Here is a 19,719-nt window from a genome sequence, read left to right on the forward strand (position 1 = left end):
CAGATTCTGCAGAATGCGGCCGCTAGACTGCTCACAGGCACACCCAGGTCTGGTTAAATTTCTACCCAAATTAAGGCCCTTCACTGGCTGCCAGTGAGGCAACGTATTCAATTTAAGGCTCTAACACTTGTCTTCAGGGCCCTTCACGGAATAGGACCCAAATTCTTAATACAACAACTCCATTGGTATTCTCCTACCAGAACCCTATGATCCTCGGACGCCAAACTGGCGATAGTTCCTAGGGTAAAGAAGGCCAATTGGGGTGGCAGAGGCTTTGCGACCAATGCAGCCAAAGCCTGGAATGCTCTTCCTCTATCTCTGAGAAGTATGACTGATCTCCTCCCATTTCGAAAGTCATTGAAAACATTTCTTTTCAAATATTGATCTTTTTATTCTTCATCTCTGTCTCACCTGTCCTCCTGTAGGTCTTCTCTAAGAGCCAGGACACCTTTTTGGTAACAGTCGCGCTCTATAAATGCCCATAACATAACATAACATGCCCATGTGAGGCAACAAAAACCTCCGCCCAAGGCCAAGGCAAGGAAAGGAGCACCGAAGGAGAAGAGCAACCTTGAGACTCCAAGGAGAAGAGGCAGAGCAAAGGCAATCCCAGACAGGACGGTGCTGGCAGCAAGAAGCAGGCGGAAGCCGAAAAGGGGAATGCAAGGTCACCCAGGAAGAATCGTCCAACGCCCCACAGGGACAAACTGCGCCCGCAAGAGGGTCCAGAAGGCAGGGACCACCCCCCTCACAGGGAGAAGAGGTAAAACCAAGTGCAAGGCCCACTGGAAGCAGTGGAGTAGGCATGACGACAGTCCCACTAAAGCCCCAAGAAGGCGCAACGGTGCAGAAAGAACAAGAGGGCGGCACTGGCAAGCTCCGCCAGATGCCAGGGACACCACAGAACGAAATGCTCAAACCAAAAAGGCGAAGAAGAAGGTTGCATCCGCAACATACCATAACGCCATGAAGAGCAGAAGCCCGCAGGCGACCACAACTCCCCAGCACATATCAGAACTATATAACAGCCAACCCTGCCCCACATAGGGTATGTCACATCCCAAGACATGGGAACCTCTTAGGAAGAAACTTCCGCAGCAAAGGACAACAAAAAAGACCTGCGGCAAAAAACCCCGCAGGAGGCCTATCAAGCAGCCAGGGGAGAAACGCAGAAGGCCCAATCTCAGGCCCAGCATGCTGTAAAAAATCCAAGGGAAAAAAACACAGTCAAAAAGGGCTGGCCAACAGAACCACAGCCTCAGCAAGGAGGAGGAGGACTCGAGTGGCCATGAAGCACACAGAACAGACAACCGGGGCGACCCGCCCCAACGGAAGAACAACTCCAAGAATCAGATCAACGCACAGTTCACTGAGGAGGAGAAGAAGGAGGGGGAGGAGGAGGACGAAGCCCCGCCAAGAACCTCTGGATGGCTGAGTCCACAGGGGCATGGAACAAAAGAGCACCATCGAAGGGAAGGTCCACCAGCCGTTCTCGAACATTCGCCGGGAACACACTGTCCCGGAGCCAGGCATGGCGACGAAGGGCAACCGAAGAAGCCATGGCACGACCCAGCACCTCGGAGATGTCCAGAGCGGAGCGACGGATAAACGCCGCCAGCTCCTGACCATCCAAGACATGGTGTCTCAAATCCACACAGGCACCCTCCTGAGAAACGGCAGACATAAGGGACTCCGCCGAGTCCCACAAGCAAGAAGTGGCCCTAGCCAGAACACACAGTGTGTTAAGGGCCCACAGAGCCGCACTGGTTGAGGCAAACATATTGTGCCCCCAGGAGTCCAGCTAGCGGGCCTCCTGTGACGGGGGAGACAACAGCAGCGGCAAACCAGGAAAGGCAGACTGCAAAATGGGGCCTTTGGTCGAAGGGTGAAGAGAAAGGCACACCGGATCACGAGGTGCCGGATGGTGGCGATGCAGAAGGTGCTGGGGCACCGGGTCCTCCGTGGCGGGACGGCCTCAAGTCCCCAAGAGAGAAGAGTGGGGTGAACCCTCGAAGGGAAGCAACAGTACCTAACCACCAGAGCCCTGATGGAGAACCTCCAAAAGATGATCTGCGGGGAAATGGGTAGCTGGATCACCCATGTGCAAAATTCCCACAGCCGTGGAAACAGCGTGGGCGAAAGCCACACCCGCCTCCGTAGGGCCCCGCGGAGGAGAAAGCAGCTCCTCGTTAGGCGACGGCTGCAAGCTAAGGCGGCCATCCCCCAAGCCAACTGGAGGAAGGAAGGGCCAAGGCCAAAAGGAAGGTAGAGGGACCGAGGAATGGGGGAATGCGGATCCTCCGGCGAAGACCGCGGTCGTGGAGACGGCGAGGAACCGCCTTTAGACTACGTCGGGGAAAAAGGCACAACACGGCAGCCTGTCTATGGCGATGATGACACCAGCAACCGCCGAACCTCTGGAGAAGAGGAGGCGTCCGAAGACGAATCAATGAGCCGACGTCGGCTCCGCGCTGTAGAGTCCGCAACCTGAGGGAGGACACTGTCACCGACCGGCGCCGGAGGAAGCGCCGGGACGACCTCCGACACAGCACACGGCGCAGGGGACCAGAGCTGGGCCGGAGCGGCGCCGACCCGACCTCTGACAAGGCAACCTCCTGCGTGTAGGGACGAGGAGTCCCCACCAGCTGTGAGATGGGTCCTCTGCCGATCCCTGTGGCGCCTCCAGGGCCAGCAGCTGCCGGCGTCGTAGCAGCGTCACCTCGGCCTCGGACAAGGCCGCCGCCTGTCCCGAGGACCGAGAGGGGCTCGGGGGTGTGACCCGAGCCCCGGCGACCTCCCGCGACACCACATTGACTCCTGCGTTAGTTTACGGCGAAGCAGAGGTGCCGTGGTCCGAATGAGGGATGCCCAAAGGGCCGCACCCCAACGGCACCACATCCTCCGAGCCTGGCTCCGAACCAGTCGGCGCAGGAGCCGCGGAGGGCCCCGCACACTGCAAGGGATCCGCTGACGTCCCAGGAGGGAAAGGAGGAGAAGCCAGCGAGGCCTGCAAAGCCGCTGCATATGTCTCCATCTGGGCTCTGGTCACCCCCACGCCGGGAAACGGCGGATAAGGGGATAACACGTGGGGCAGCACCACCCGCGGAGAGCCCACACCCCCGACAGGCCGGAACCCGACCCTCAGGGACAAACTGCGACACTTACCAAAAGGTGAGTGGCGCTCTTGCGACCTGGGGGAAGATCGAAGTCGGCGAGGGAAGCTGCGGGTCCGAGAACCCTCCGCAGGGGCCGGGTGAGGTGTCGACGCCGACCTAGACACACGAGCCAAAAGAAGCTTCATCCGGCGCTCCCACCGGGACCTAGGCTTCATCTGCTGACACGCCTCACATTCAGTGGAGTCGTGGTGCTCCCCCAAACACCACATACAGATGGGGTGAGGATCCGTCGCTGACATGAGGCGGCCACACGACGAGCAAGTTTTAAAGCCCGAAGGCATTCGCACACTGTTCCCACACACGCAGCAATAGCGTAAGGGAAAGGTCTAAACAGGCCCAGAGCACAAACCGGATCCGCGTTGCATGCGGAAAAGGAAAAAACTGACGTAGGCGTGCCGGGGTGGGACTTATGTGACCTCGCTGACGTCACGTACGCGGGCGACGCCTGGGCCGAGTCGAGTGATGCCGCCCCCCCGGCTCGCAGGGATTCTGGGCAAGAAAGTTTTCCAGATCCAGTCTCACGCCTGGGGATAATTCTACGTGAAGGAATCTGCGGCTAGTAGTATCTATCAGATATATAAATCAGCTAGGGCAGGACCATTGGGAATCCAATACTGTGTTACCAGATGGTCGCGGGAATACCAACCTTTGCTCTCCGATAAGGCTATTTTTTACAAGTGGGGGTGTGGATTGTTTCCACTCTTTGGGTTTTGCGTGGGGGTAATGTGGTTCAACATCTGTGGTGAGCTCTCCTCCCTTTCAATCTGGTCTATTGCTGGCTGCAATCACTCCAGCATGGGTCCGCCCCTGCCCCAGATCCCTCTCTGCATTCTCATCCCCATGCACCGCCCTCAGGTGGCACTCCTCCGCTTCACCCCACTCCTGCATGTCTGCCCTACAATTGTCTATGCTGGTGGGTGGGATGGGGGTTCTGGGAAATGGGGAGGGGGGTGGGGGAGCAGGCTTGAAGCTTCTACTCGCACTGCCATAGTTGTACTGAGTGTACTGGTGCCAATATGGTTGTAGGCGGACACAACTCCAGGTCATATGAATAAATATGGTGGGGTCCGTACTGCATCTGGGGAATGCAGAGGATTGGCCAGGGGTGAAAAGAGCCAATCTCTGAGGTGTCAGGTATGTGTGGTTTAGGTAGTAGAACTGAGTGAGTTTGAACCTTGCATTGCTGGCTACCTCGCTTACCTGTGCAAGCACCCTCGTTCATTCGCCCTTGGTGAGTAGGGATGGTAAGTCCGCCACCCACCTGTCTCTTACTAAGAATGTCTCAAACATGAGATCTTCTTCCAGAGCTTTATATATGCAGGAAATTACCCCTCTGGTGGACCCCGCGTCAAGCAACAATGCTAACGCGTGGGACTCCTTTGTCTCGACCGGAAACGAGGTCCATATTTCGCAAACAGAGCATGCAATTTTTGCATTATGTAAGAAGTGACAGTCCAGCACTTTGAACTATTCTTTTGCCTCATCGAATGTTAAGAAGGCCCCATTCATATACAAATCACCAGCTGTTGTGTACCCCCTCATACCACTTCGTAATATCCATGATTCCCTGGATTCTGTAAAAACCTTGTAGCCATTAAAGTGGGAGTGCGTTAGCGTATGGAGCCCTGCAGAGGACCAGGGTAACCGCTTGCTCCCAGGCCTCTCCTACCTGTCGGATTACGTATGGGCTGTCCCTAGGGGTCTGGGAGCCCATCATGAGGTAGCTTGGCAGTTCGGTCGTGCTGCCCCATTCAACCAGTAATTCTTTTTCTACATTGGGGCCCTTTGTACCCCACTGTGCCGCATATTGTAGCAATCCCGCAAGATAATGAAGTCTGAAATCTGGGAGTCCCAGTCCCCATGAGTCCATGTCCAGCTTGATTATTTTAAGTTTTACACTGATGTGTCCTCCAGCCCATACCAATGAGATTAGGAGACTCTTCGGGGTGTCAAATGTGAAGTTTGAGATGCTGCAGAAAGAGTTCTGGAGTGCATAGAGGCAACAGGGAGCATTACCGTCCTTACCACAGCCACCCGTCCGACAACTGCGAGGAGGAGTCAGTTCCAGAATCGGATTGACTCTTCCAGACCCGTAATGACCCTTCTCATATTCACTGCATATTGAGCTTTCGGCTGGTGAGCTACCTGTATGCCCAGATAGCGATAATGGTCGCTTTCCCAGCTGAACTCAACCTCACGGAGGTCCAACATCGAGCTGCCAATGGACATATAACTGACTTCCAGCAGTTAAAGTGCAAACCTGATGCCGATCCAAAATAGGCTAGTATATCCAGGAGCACTGGAATTGCCCCGTCTGGCTGGCGAATATACAGAAGCGCATCGTCTGCATATAATGAAAGTACATGGGCACGACCATCAACGGTGATACCACACTGATTTATGTCTCCTCGCAGCCGAATCACCAGTTACTCCATCTCCAGGGCGAAAACAAGCGGAGATAAGTGGCACCCTTTTCGCGTGCCCCTCTCGATGCATATGGCCTCTGTTATTAGACCTCCATTTCGTACAGATATGGAAGTATCTGATGAGAATTAATATGAAATGGATGTAATCCTTCAGTGTAACACCAAACATAGTATCACTTCCATTTCACAGCATACGTTTTGTTGGTTAAAATATTCTGGCTTGCGCCAAGATATCTTTGAAGTCCTGCAGAATGTTAATCTTTACAAACTCATGGTGCTCAGGAGCCAGGTCACCAATTTGGGAGGCTGAGGGTTGGGGTAAAGTATCTGACCCTGGTACCTGAACATAGAATCAAGCTTGAAAACAGCAGAATGGGTGTTTCCTGAACTAGTTGTAGCAGATCTGAAAACCAGTCCAGTCTCTGTCAAGTGCGGGCTATGAGCATCCGCCTTCAGGGTTCTCTTTTCATTTTGGTGATTACTTTTGGCAGGTGGGGAAGAAGTGGAAAGGCAACGGCAGACATCCTATATCATCTAACAGAAAAAGCATTTCACCATTTTTTTGGTTGTGAGTGTGTGCTTGCGTAAGAGAGGCATTTCTTGTTGCTCTATTTTGCAAAAAGGTCTATTTTTGGCTTCCCTTCGATCTGGAATATTACTTGCAGGATATTGTCTCACAACTCCTGCTTGTAACAATCCTGTAGTGATCAGCTGAGATAATCTACTTGATTGTTTTGTTGTGTCTGCAAGATGTTCTGCTGGAAGGGCTATCTTGTTCGAAATTGCTCAGAATTCAAGAACATGCCCCACCTTATTTGCTTATATAAAGCATTATGGTGGTGTTGTTGATTCTGACTGGTACTTTGAGTTATAGATTTGTGGGAGGACGGATTGTAGTTCTCTCCTGTCTGCTCTGAGCTCAAGCACACTTATATGTAAACGCTTCTCCTGTAGCGACGACAGTTCTGTGGCCGACAGCTCTTGGAAGTAAGCTTCCACTTAGCCGTGAGATGACCACAAGTTGACACTGTGGCTGAAGGAATGGTCTATGATGTCCACCATGGGATTGCTTGTTTAATTTTCGTAGTCACAGCTAGCCTGTCCCTGAAGAAGCCATATATTTGGGTCCATTGCCTGTCTAACTTCTCTTGTATGGGTCTCATGTGCAGCCTGCAGAATGGTATTAACACTTCACAAGAGGAAATCATTCCTAGTAGTCTTTGTAGGAAGCATATTTTTATTTCATCTTGTTTTACTATCCGTATTGCCAGTCTTGTTAAAGCCATTTGACTTTCAACTGATGGGAAGGTACTTGTTTCTGCAGAATCTTTTATTGCCCCAAATTTTTTTATCTTATTTGAGAGAAGAAGAGTAATCTTGTTTTTGCTGTCTGGCAGATATCCAGAACAGGGACTCCGCGAGCTTGTCCAGTGGTTGCTACCTCTGGTAGAGGGAGCCCTCAAGCCTTCAGGGGGTTGCTTCTCAGCCAATGCATAACAGATTTTAATGCAGAGCACAATCCATCAGGAGACTGTATATTTCTGCACTGCTGCGCTCTTTTTCGCATCAGTTAACCCCAACCAAAAGCTGATTGCCTACCCGGTATTCCTTGGTGTGAACTATGTAGAATGACTTTCTTTTTGGGTCCAAGCAATGGAGTTTTTCCTTTTCCCTCCTCCTTAGAGGGATGAGGCTGAGCGAAGAAGTTAAGCAGCATGATGGACTGGCCGACATCAAAGGGTGGCAGCACCTTCTGCAAAAAGGAAGCACATGTTCTAAGAGTAAGTTTTTCTGGAAAGAAGCTGGTGCCCAAAGGATGGACAGAAAGAGCTTGCTGATCTTCCAGGCCGCTGTGATGGCTACCGAGACTGTCTTGATTGTAAAAAGACGGAGAGTGCAGCTGTGCAAAGGTTCAAAAGGGCAACACATGCCAAAAGTTAAAAGCAAACTGAGGTCCTTTGGGGCATAACAAAAGGTGTGGGGGGGAAACATATGCTGGAGTCCTTTTACGAAATGTGTCACAGCCAGAGACTTGAACAGGGATGGCTGATCCAGCAACCTCAGAAAAGCAGAGATGGCTGAAAGGGAATATGCTACTTACCAGTATGCTTCTGTTCTTGGCATGTAGAGCTGCAGAGCCACACACTTAGGATAGTAGATCGCCATCTGGTGTTGGGCTCGGATGTTTGCAGGTTGTTGTTGTCTTGGGAAGAAGTCTTTGGTCAAGAGATAGGTGACTCCTCCCTTGGACGACAGTGCGCATGGGCATCAACTCCATCGTTAGATTGTTTTTCGCCATGATGGGAAATGATGGAGTTTGTAGAAAAGAGAGAGATGCCCATGTGTGATGTCTAAGTAAGACAATGCTGGAACAGATACAGGTCCCGGGGAGGTGGGTGGGCGTGTGTGGCTCTGCAGCTCTGCATGCCAAGAACAAATGCATACTGGTAAGTAGCATATTCCGTTCGAGGCATATGAGCTGCAGATCACACACTTAGGATAGACTATATAGCAGTATCTCCCCTAGCGGTGGTCACCTGTATCGGTTGCAGCAGCTTGAAATAAAGTAAGGACAGCCTGACCCACAGAAGCTGGTTGCTTTGCTTGCATGTCAACACAATAGTGTTTAGTGAAGGTGTGTGTTGTAGACCATGTGGCTGCCTTACAAATATCTTCTAAGGGAATGTTTCCTAAGAATGCCATGGAAGCCCCTATTTTGCGTGTGGAATGTGCTCTAGGGGGAACCGTTAGTGTGCATTTAGATTGTTTTGTCTTGCGGAATGATTTGGTTCTGTCAATGTAGTAAAGAAGGGCTCTTTTAATGTCTAAGGTATGAAGAGCTCTTTCAGCTACCGAGTCTGGATTTGGGAAGAACACTGGTAACTCTACTGATTGGTTAAGATGGTACGGAGATATGACTTTTGGAAGGAATTTCGGATTTGTTCTAAGAACCACTTGGTTACGGTGTAATTGTACGAATGGTTCTTGTATGGTTAAAGCCTGGATTTCCCTTCCCCTTCTGAGGGATGTGATAGCGATAAGGAAAGCCACTTTCCATGTGAGGAACTGTAGTTTGCATTTATGCAGAGGTTCAAATGGGGGTCCCATGAGCCTTGTAAGAACAATGTTTAGATTCCACAGTGGAGAGTGTGGTAATCTGGGAGGAAAAATCCTTTCAAGTCCTTCCATGAAGGCTTTGATCGCAGGTACTCTAAAGAGTGACAAGTGTTGTCGATTTTGTAAGTAGGCTGCTAATGCTGCTAGGTGGAGACGTATGGATGAGTATGCCAAATTACATCTTTGCAAGTGCAGTAAGTAGCAAATGATGTCCTGGATGGATGCATCCAGTGGGTTTATATGATTATTAGTACAGTAAATGGCAAATCTCTTCCATTTTGCCGCATAGCAGGCTCTAGTGGTAGGTCTTCTGGCCTCCTTTATAATATTCATGCAGTCTGGTGGCAGGTTGAGGTAACCGAACTCTAGGACTTCAGGAGCCAGATCGCCAGATTCAGTTGACCTGGATATGGGTGTCTGATTTCTCCATGGTTCTGGGTTAATAAGGACGGGGAGAGATGCAGTTTTTGGTGTGGAACTAGCAAGAGTTCCAGTAGTGTTGGGAACCACAGCTGCCGTGCCCATGTGGGAGCTACTAGGATCAGTTTTAGAGACTGTTGCCTGAGCTTGCGTACCACTAATGGAATGAGTGGGAGAGGCGGAAAAGCGTATGCAAATCTGCCTGATCAGTTCATCCATATTGCATTGCCCTTTGGTGGGGAAACCTGGCGGCGAAGGTTGGGCATTTTGCGTTTTCTTGTGTGGCGAACAGATCTATGGTTGGCCCCATTGTTGGAAAAAGGGCAGTAGGACTTGGGGATGTAGTTCCCATTCGTGGATCTGATGAGTTTGTCGACTTAACAGATCGGCAATTTGATTGTGAACCCCTGGAAGGTGTTCTGCAAGTAGGTATATGTTCTGGGGAATGGCCCATCTCCAAATATTCCGTGCGAGCTGGGACAGCTGGAGAGAATGTGTGCCTCCTTGTTTTTGTATGTAATACATGGCTGTCATGTTGTCTGTCAGGATGAGGACAGTTTTGTTCTGGAGATGTAGTTGGAATGATTTTAGTGCTAGGAACACTGCTAGCAGTTCCAGGTAAATGATATGGAGCACTTTCTGTTGAGTGGTCCATTTGCCCTGAGTGGTGTGGCCGAGGAGATGGGCTCCCCATCCTGTGAGCGATGCGTCCGTTGTCAGCACTATCTGTGGAAGAGGCTCTAGGAACGGCCGCCCTTTGGACAGGTTTGTTATGTTCCACCATTTCAGAGAGCGATGTGTGCGGCTGTCCACCAACACCAGATCTGTAAGTTGTCCGTGAGACTGGTTCCACTGCTGTGCTAGACATTCTTGCAAGGGACGCATTTGAAGTCTTGCATAAGGCACAATGAAGATGCATGACGCCATCATGCCTATGAGTTGCATGAACACTCTTGCTGGAAGAGAGTGTTGGATTTGAAATTTTGTGATAAGAGCTTGTATGCTGGCTATCCTGGCTGGGCTGGCATATGCTAGGGCTGTGGAGGTGTTTATGGTGGCTCCTAGATACTGATGTATGTGAGAGGGTTAGAGATGAGATTTGGGATAGTTTATTGTGAATCCCAAGTTGTGTAAAATTTGGATGGTTTGGTGAGTGTGTAGAACACATTTGTTGAATGACTTGGCTTTTATTAGCAAGTTGTCTAGATACAGGAAGACATGAATTTGTTGTCTTCTGAGATGTGCTGCTACTACTGCCAGACATTTTGTGAATACTCTGGGTGCGGTTGTTACCCCGAATGGAAGGACTGTAAACTGGTAGTGTTGTTCGTCCACCACAAACCTTAGATACTTCCAGTGGGCAGGATGTATGGGAATGTGGAAGTAGGCGTCCTTGAGATCTAGTGTGGCAAGGAAATAGCCTTGTTGCAGGAGTGGGAGCACTTGTTGAAGAGTGATCTTATGGAAATGATCTGAGTTGATATACAGATTTAGGGGTCTGAGGTCGAATATCGGTCTTAGAGTCCCGTCCTTCTTGGGGATTAGGAAGTAGAGTGAGTATACCCCTGTACCGTGATGTTCTAAGGGAACTGGTTCTATTGCGTGTTTTTGAAGCAATGAGAGAATCTCTGGTTTGAGGAGCGCAAGATGGTCTGGCGACATGGAACGCTGTTTGGGCTGTATGTGTGTGGGGGGGTAGTTGTGAGTTTCAGGCAAGTAACCATACTGGATAATTTGTCTTACCCACTTGTCTGTTTTGATGGAGTTCCAGACAGGTAGGAACTGTTTTAGTCTTCCCCCGACTGGAGTAGAATGATCTGGGGGGAGTGGAGGAAAGTCACTGTTTTGTGGCAGGGAAGGTACGAGTGTTGTTATTACCTCGACCTCACCCCTTGTTGTTGTTTCCTCTGTATCTGCCTCTAAAATATCCTCTACTGGGGGATGTTTGTGTAGCAGTTTTGAATGTAGAGGAGGTGTCCGCTCCCATATTTTTGGAGGCTCCTCTATAGAAGGAGCGCCGAAAGGAGCCACGTGGTTGGGGAGACTGTAATGCTTCCATGGACTTAGCCATCTCTGTGCCCTTCTTCATTTTTTCAAGGACAGTGTCTACTGCTGGCCAAAAGAGCTGTTCCTGGTTGAATGGCTGAATAAGTATGGTAGTTTGTACCTCTGGCTTAAAGCCTGAAATGCGTAGTCAGGCATGTCGTCGAAGGAGCACACTTGTGTTAATTGCTCTAGATGCGGTGTCTGCGGCGTCAAGCGCACATTTAATTGCCGCATTTGAAATAAGTTTTCCCTCCTAGATAAGGTCATTTGCCTGGGTTTTATATTGCTCTGGCAGATGTTGTAATAGAGTCTCTAATTGGTCGTAGTGGGCCCTGTCATAGCGTGCTAGTAGGGCTTGGGTGTTGGCAATACGCCAATGATTAGCGGCTTGTGCTGTTACTCTTTTGCCAGAGGCTTCTAATAGCTTGGATTCTTTGTCGAGGGTGGTGTATCTCCTGTGGCTTGGGAGTTGGCGCATTTCCTAGCATTGGAAACGACCAAAGAATCCAAAGGGAGTTGCCAGTTGATGTAATTAGGATCTTCAGGGGCAGGACTATATTTCTTTTCTATCCTTGGGTTAAGAACCCTGGCACGGACGGGGTCTTTAAATACTTTGGGGGCGTGTTTTTTGACTCCTTTAATCATGGGTAGAATTTGTACAGACTTTTGAGATTGTTCAAAAGTGTCTAATAGGAAGTCATCCTCTGGTGCGTCGGAGTGCATTGTGACGCCGTGGTAAAGTGCCGCTCTATTTAATAATTGGCCAAACCCCAGGTGATCGTCTGGAGGCGATGGTTTGGAGGGATATGGCTGAGGGTCAGGCATGTCTGGCAGAGGGAATGCCCAATCATCCAGTGGTGAGGTGTCTGGATCCGTGAACGGATCATTAGGGTCACCCCCACCCCCTAGGTCATCATAATCCTGTGGAGGTGTTGTATGTGATGGAGAGGGTATAGGTAAGGGTGGTGTGGGCAGAGGGGGTGAGTTAGGAGGCAGTAAAGGAGAGGAAGGAGGCATAGGTGATGTTGCAGAGTCCTTCCTGTTTATAGGAACTGGGGCAGGTGGTGCGTCCAGTTTCCGCTTCTTACATGGCACTGTGGTGACATGTCCAGTCTTTGGGTTGATATAAATCTTTTTCTGCCTTGGGTCAATGGGATCTGGATGAAAAAGTTCTTGTTCTTCAGGAACAGTCTTTGGTGCCGATTTTTTCAGTTCCGATCGAGGTTTTGGTTGATCGGTGGAGTGTGTGGCTTTAGGAGGTGTATGAGAGTCCTTAGCCGTTGGTTTCGGTACCGATGATGGTTTCGGTGCCGATGTCGGTTTCGGAGCCGAAGTTGTATCTGTAGGCTTGGGAACCTTCGGTGCCGGTTTAACTATTGGCCTTGGTGTTTTCGGGGCCGAAGGCGTCGGAGCCGATTTCGACGCCGAGAGGTCTTTTGTCTTCGGTGCCGAAGGTGCCAGTTGGACAATAACATGCGGTTTGCTCAGTCCCGAGCTACCGGAAGGCTTATGTTTCTTCGGAGCCGAGCCCGGAGGCGGGGCTTCTGAAGGATGTTTTCGATCTCGACTGGGGCCAGCAGGCTCAGTCTTGACCAATGCCTTTGGTTTTGGTGGGGTTGGGGCAGGGACAGTAGTACTCACATGTTGCCCAGGAGTGATGGGGTCGTCTGAGTCGTCTGCTTCGGAAATGATTTGTAGATCTTCGGAATCTTCTTCTGGGACATCAGGCCTTCATCAAAGATGTCCTCTGGTTCCGGAGCTGTTCTCTGTGCCATGATGTGTCTTCGAGCCCTTCGATCTCGAATGGTCTTTTTGGATCGAAAGGATGTGCAGGCTGGACAGCTGGACTCGTCGTGTTCAGGTGATAGGCACAGGTTGCAGACTTTGTGGTGGTCACTGTGCGGAAATTTTGCTCCACACTGGGGGCATTTTTTGAAAGGTGTCCTTTCCATGAGCCGTAGGCCTCACGGCGTGGATAGGCCCAGCGGCCCGTGTCGACGTCCGGAATCGAGCTGATGAAAACGATTTCGAGAATGAAGGTGCTTTGATGTTTTGTGGGAAGTTTTGCGCTTCGAAAAGCTTGGAATTGATATTTTCAACCGGAGCGGAAAAGTTGCATCCGAACCCAATGGCGGAAAAAAACAATCTAACGATGGAGTTGATGCCCATGCGCACTGTCGTCCAAGGGAGGAGTCACCTATCTCGTGACCAAAGACTTCTTCCGAAGACAACAACAACCACCTGCAAGCATCCGAGCCCAACACCAGATGGCGATCTACTATCCTAAGTGTGTGATCTGCAGCTCATATGCCTCGAACATACCTTTTAACTGTGCCCAGACCAAGGCCTTGCTGGGCTAATGACAAAACTAACAGCAACACTTCGAATAAGGGTGCACATGCTCATCAATGCATCAAGTCACAAACTTTCCCTAATGGCAGGGGTGCACGGTCTTTGTTGATGGCCGCCTGGCTGCCAAGAAGACTTCGCAGACTTCAGGAGGGAGATCAAAGACTTTCAGCTGTCGTAGCTCAATATCCACAGAGCATGTGCAGGTTCAGGTGTAGAACTCTGTCTAGTTGCTGTGATAGAACATCCTCCCGAAGGGACAATGTGATCAGAGGAACAAAGCTCATTCTCAAGAGCTTGGGATACCATACTCTTTGTGTCCAGTTCTGGGTCACAAGGATGATCTGGGCCTGGTTTGCTTGTTGATTTTTTTCAGAACTCGGGGTAGGAGTGGTATCGGTGGAAAGGCGTCAAGGAGTCCTCCACTGGCACGAAATGAGTCTCTGAGAGATAGTCACCTTGGAAACTCCAACGCACAGAAGTGCTGACATTGCAAGTTCTTGGTGATAGCCATGGTTCTCCTCCTATCTAAGAAGAGACCTCGCGCCACCTGCGGGTAAAGTCGTAATTTGTGATCCGCAAGGCATTGGTGACTGAGCTTGTCCACTCTGGCATTCAGAATCGCGCAAGGCTCTACACAAACAGGAAAATGACCTGATGTTCCAGCCACATTCAGAGGCACAGGGTCCAAGACCCCATCTCGCCCTGGTCATTGCAGTACCACATAGTGGTCTGTGAACACCTGAATCCGCCTCCCCCTTGATGGAAAGAAAGAAGGCAAATATACTCTCAACTCTGAAAGGCTGATGTGGAGCAAAGATTCTACTAGGGCTTAAAGTCCTCAGATCTCCACCTTTCTCATATGGCCTCCCCAGCCAAGGAGTTACTCATCTGTCACTGCAGTGAAATCTGGGTGGGGAAGGGTGAGGGGTCTGCCGCTGATCCAATCACGGTCAGTCAGCCACCACTGCAGGTCTTTTGCAGCTTCCTTTGATATCTGGACTAGGTCGGAGAGATCCCCATGGTGCTGTGCCCATGGGGCTTTCGTATCGTACTGGCGAGCATGCATATGCCAGTGGGCATGTTGAACCAGCAGGAAAAGAAGGCAATGAGACTCAGCAGCCTCAGCGTCAGTCTTACTGAAATCCAGGGTAATGACTGAAACATCCAAATCCTAGCCTGAATATCCTAGACTCGCAGCTACGGCGGAGAGGTACGGATTTACATTGCATTGCATGGCTCCGATGAAAGGGAGAGTCTGAAAGGGTGTGACTTCGGCACACTGATAGTGAACTCGAGTGAATGCAGATGTCCACCGTAGTCTAGTGGTGAGTGACGACCGCCTGGGTCAAGCTCGCTTTTAACAGCCAGTCGTCAAGGTAGGGGTAAGACTGGAATCCTGACCTCTGCAACCACCACTATCACTTTCATTAACACTCGAGGGGGACTGGTAAGGCCAAAAGGGAGCACAGCATACGGAAAGCACTTGTCGCCCATGTGAACTGCAGGTAACAGCGGTGGGCCTGCAGGACATGCATTTGAAAATAGGCATCCTACAAGTCCAATGCTACTCTCCTTTCTCGAGAGTCAAGGGCAGACAAAACCGGAGCCAACATGAGCATTTTGAATTTCTCCTTTTTCAGGAAGTAGTTGAGAAGGTGTAGGTCTAGTATACGGCGGAGGCCTCCATCCTTTTTGGGCATTAAAGTAGCAGGAACAGAAATCATAACATACTTTTGATGTCGGCACCCTCTTGAAGGCTCCTTTGCTGAAAAGAGCCTGCACCTCCTAAAGCAGCAGGGAGAGGTGGTCCTCCATCAGCCAGTCTGAGGATGGTGGCATGAGTGGCAGGGTTTCTGTGACTGGAAGGTTGCAACCCCGACGAACAATTTGAAGACCCCAATTGTCTGGGCTCCAATGAATGTCAAATAAAAACAGTCAAGAAAGTTCCAGAGATATCCTCCAGATGATCCTTGACCAATCATGTTCCTCACCCCAGTTAGGAAGGAGATTCTCACATCAAAATCAATTGCATAACAAAACAAATAATTGAATACATTTGAAAACAAAATAAGTGTGCATTTTTTAATCTGAGAAAACTTGCAGAAGTATCAAATATTATTCAACAAAAACAAATAGAGAGCATGAGTACAGAATATATTTTATTAATTATCAGATTAAAAAAAATACCTTGGTGTTGCTTTCTGGATATCTTTTCGTTTGTCATCCAGTGTACAGTTTGTTAACTTGACTGATGCATTCATGGACCCATCAGACAACATTTTGACAGCAGTAACAATCAAGCCCAATTTGAATTCAGCAAGTTTTGAAAATTCAGCTCTTTGATCAACTTTCTGGTCAGAGATCTGGACCTGTCATCAACAATGTATTAAAAAATGACGTTACAAAATCTCTGCACTAGGAATTCACTAATCTACGTCTTACATTATAAACGTTACCTACACAACATATAACGGTTACAAAATAAATTATACAAGAAAATTAAACCAAATATAAAACAGTTTACCTTCTATTAGTAGCATTTCTTTGAAATGTCCTTCAATGGTAATATTTTTTTCATTTAAACATTTTACTGTTTTTATCAGTGAAACTTGCAGCTGAAGAAAATCAACAGTTAAGATGCACATGTGCCCCACTTGCAACAATCTGTGCCTTATGCATTATTGATATAAATAATTACAGACAATGGCAGGTTCTTTTCTAACTAGCATTTCAAGATACGAGGGCATTGTAATGAACACACAACTAAATGAACAAGTTACTTACATTCGGTAATGCATTATCTGTTAGAGACTTGATCTAGCTGTTGATTTCTTACCTTTGAATTTCCCAGGCGTCCGGCTGGATCCAGAATCTTTTGCTGAGCAATACCCCTTGTGCGCATCGTCGGGTGGATCCATTTGGCTCCACGTGACGTCGATGGCGTAGTTAGCATCGGTTATAACAAGGCACCACCCAGGCACGCGGACGTCGGTACTTTTCGGGTTTTCCCTGCCAGAAGCACTGGGCCACGAAGTCACTGACTTAGTCGTGTGCAAAACTAGGTCCCTGAAGAACAAGTTACTTACCTTCAGTAACAATGTATCTGTAAGAGACATAGGTTAGTTATAGATTCCTTACATTAGAATTACCCCCAGGCGTCAGACTGGATCCGGAGAATCTTTTCTTAGTACCGCTGCGTGTCGGTAGGTGGCATTGGTAGACTCTGCGTCTGTCGTCGGCGTTGTGGTCGCCGGCATGACGTCGCAGTGTCTACTTAGACACCCCCCCCCCCCCCCCAGTGCGCTGTCAGTTCTATCACAACTTTCACTCCAGAAGCACAGAACCATGAAAGACACTGACCACAGGTGCGCCATAACTAGTGCCCTGTAAGGTAGTCCCTATCCCTAGAAGTCAGTTCGCGGGGTGGATGGGGGTTAAGTCATCTATAACTAACCTATGTCTCTTACAGATATATCATTACCGAAGGTAAGTAACTTGTTCAACTGAAAGAGACAGTTAGTTAGTTATAGATTCCATACCTTAGAATAGATACCCCAGCAATACCTTCCCCGGAGGAGGGACTGAGCCCTAAGTTCACACCAGAAAGTTATGGAGGACCGAACGGGCAAAATATCCGTCCCTCCGAACTTGGCTGTCCAGGCAGTAATGTATCGTGAACGTGTGGAAGGATGCCCACCTTGCCGCCTGGCAGATGTCAAGGAGTGGGACTCCACGTGCCAATGTAGTAGTAGCTGCTGTTGCTCTCGTGGAATGAGCACGCAGATCTACTGGAGGTTCCTTTTTCACTAAAGCGTAACAGATTTTATTACACAGGATAACCCATCGGGAGAGGGTGCGCTTTTAGACAGCCCGACCTTTCTTGGCACCTACATATCCAAAGTTGATCATCCCCCGGAAACTTTTGTGCCATCAGCAAGATGGACAGCGCACATTTTGGGTCCAGACGGTGGAGTCTCTCCTCCTTCTTGGAAGGGCGCAGAGGTGGGAAAAAGGGGAACAAAGGGATTGTTTGTCCTATGTGAAATGGTTTAACCATTTTCGGAAGGAATGAGGGTCTTGTTCTAAGCACCACTTTGTCCGTATGCACAGAGAAGAAAGGGGGCTTAGAGGATAGAGCCTGACGCTCACTCACCCTGCGAGCAGAGGTATAGAAACAAGGAAAGCAGTTTTTAAAGAAAGAAGCATGAGAGGACAAGATAAAACAAGATTCAAGTCCCACTGGGGCATTATGAAAGCAGATTGAGGAAAGAGATGAATAATGTCCTGAAAAATAATCTATTTACAATAGGGGACTTGAATAAAGACGGCTGATCAGGCAGACGAAGGAAAGCAGAAATAGCTGCAAGATATCCTTTAAGAGTGCCCAGAGCAGAGCCCTGCTGGGCCAAGGAAAGGATGTACAAGAGAACCTCGGAAAGAGGGGCAGAAAGGGAATCCACATCCATTGCTGTGTACCATGCCATAAACTTATTCCATCAACAGGGGTATACCTATTTAGTGGAGCGACGCATGGCTGCCAAGATTACATTACAGACTTTGGGCGGAAACTCAAAAGCTGTCAACTGTCACTGCTCAATCGCCATGCAAGGAGGTGGAGGCTAGACAGGTTCGGGTGGAGGACCGTCAGAAGATCCTCCCGAAGGGGCAGTCTGACTGGAGGATCGATGGCCATGCTCGGGAGTTCGGGTACCAGACTCTTTGTGCCCAGTCTGGAGCCACAAGAATGATTTGGGCCCGGTCATGCTTGATTTTCTTCAGCATTTGGGGCAAAAATGGAGGAGGCGGAAAGGCGTACAGGAGGCCGCAGTTCCACTCACGACGAAAAGCGTCACTGAGCAAGTGCTGCCTTGGAAACTCCAACGCGCAAAAATGCTGACATTGCGTGTTCTCTTTGGTGGCGAACATATCTAACCAAGGCTCTCCCCACCGCTGAAATAGACCTGGCACTACCTCAGAGTGAAGACGCGATTCGTGATCTACCAGGCACAGACCGCTGAGTTCATCCACCATGGCATTCAGAGAACCTGCCAAGTCTTGAACCAACAGGGTTATGCTGTGCTGTTCCAGCCATGTCCAGAGACAAAGCACCTCTCGACAAAGGGTCCACCACGCCACCCCGCCCTGCTTGTTGCAGGATCACATGGCGATGGTGTTGTGTTTGAACACCTGCACTCACTTCCTCTTGACAGAGGCAAGGAATGCTTTCAATGCCAAGCAAATTACTCGGAGATCCAATAAGTTTATATGGAGACCCGTCTCCACCGGAGATCAGTGTCCCCTGATCAACACCTCTCCCCGGTGGCCACACCATCCCAGAAATGACATCTGTCACGACTGTGAGATCTGATTGGGGAAGGGAGAGAAGTCTGCCGTTGACCCAATCGTGGTTCGTTAACCACCACTGCAGATCTTTCGTAGTTCCTTCCGAGATCTGAACCACGTTGGTGAGATTTCCCCGATGCTGTGCCCATTGGAACTTCAAGTCCCACTGGAGACATTGCATACGCCATCTGTTGTGTCTTACCAACAGGATACAGGAGGACATGAGGACCAACAGCCTCAAAGTCAGTCTCACCGAAATCCAGGATAGTGGCTGAAATATCAGAACGATAGCCTGAATATCCTGGACTCGCTGCTCGGGAGGATAAGCCCGAAACTGCATTGTGTACAGAACAGCTCCGATGAAATGGAGCGCCTGAGAAGGAGTCAGGTGTGACTTTGGTACGTTTATAGAGAACCCCAGCGAATGCAGAAGGTTTGCCGCAGTCTGAAGGTAGGTGACAGCCTGGGGTGAGGAGGCCTTCAACAGCCAGTTGTCGAGGTAGGGGAAGACTGACCACCCTAACCTGGGCAGATGAGCTTCGACCATTGCCATCACCTTGGTGAACAACCTAGGGGCACTGGTAAGGCTGAAGGAGAGCACAGTAAACTGAAAGTGCTGATGGCCTACCTTGAACCGCTGGCAACGCCTGAGGCCCGGCAGGATGGGGATGGGAAAATACGCGTTCTGCAGGTCCAATGCTCCATCCAGCCTTATTGGTCTAGGCCAGACAAGACCTGAGCCAGGGTGAGCATTTTGAATTTATCCTTTTTGAGGAAGGAATTGACAGTCCGAAGATCCAAAATGAGCCGTAGCCCCTTGTTCCTCTTCGGAATCAGAA

General features: G+C 49.6%; 1 protein-coding gene across 3 annotated transcripts in view; it reads right to left on the bottom strand.

Annotated features, from left to right (window-relative positions):
* The window catches only part of VPS13A (vacuolar protein sorting 13 homolog A), a 2,314,464-nt gene that overhangs the window by 1,396,018 nt on the left and 898,727 nt on the right, over positions 1-19,719 (bottom strand). For all 3 annotated transcript variants that reach the window (XM_085633365.1, XM_085633382.1, XM_085633374.1), the window contains one exon: positions 15,725-15,906. In XM_085633365.1, coding sequence (XP_085489491.1) covers positions 15,725-15,906 — 182 coding nt within the window. The remainder of the gene's footprint in view (positions 1-15,724; positions 15,907-19,719) is intronic.

Source organism: Triturus cristatus, chromosome 2_1, assembly GCF_964204655.1.
Source record: "Triturus cristatus chromosome 2_1, aTriCri1.1, whole genome shotgun sequence".
Taxonomy (NCBI): domain Eukaryota; kingdom Metazoa; phylum Chordata; class Amphibia; order Caudata; family Salamandridae; genus Triturus; species Triturus cristatus.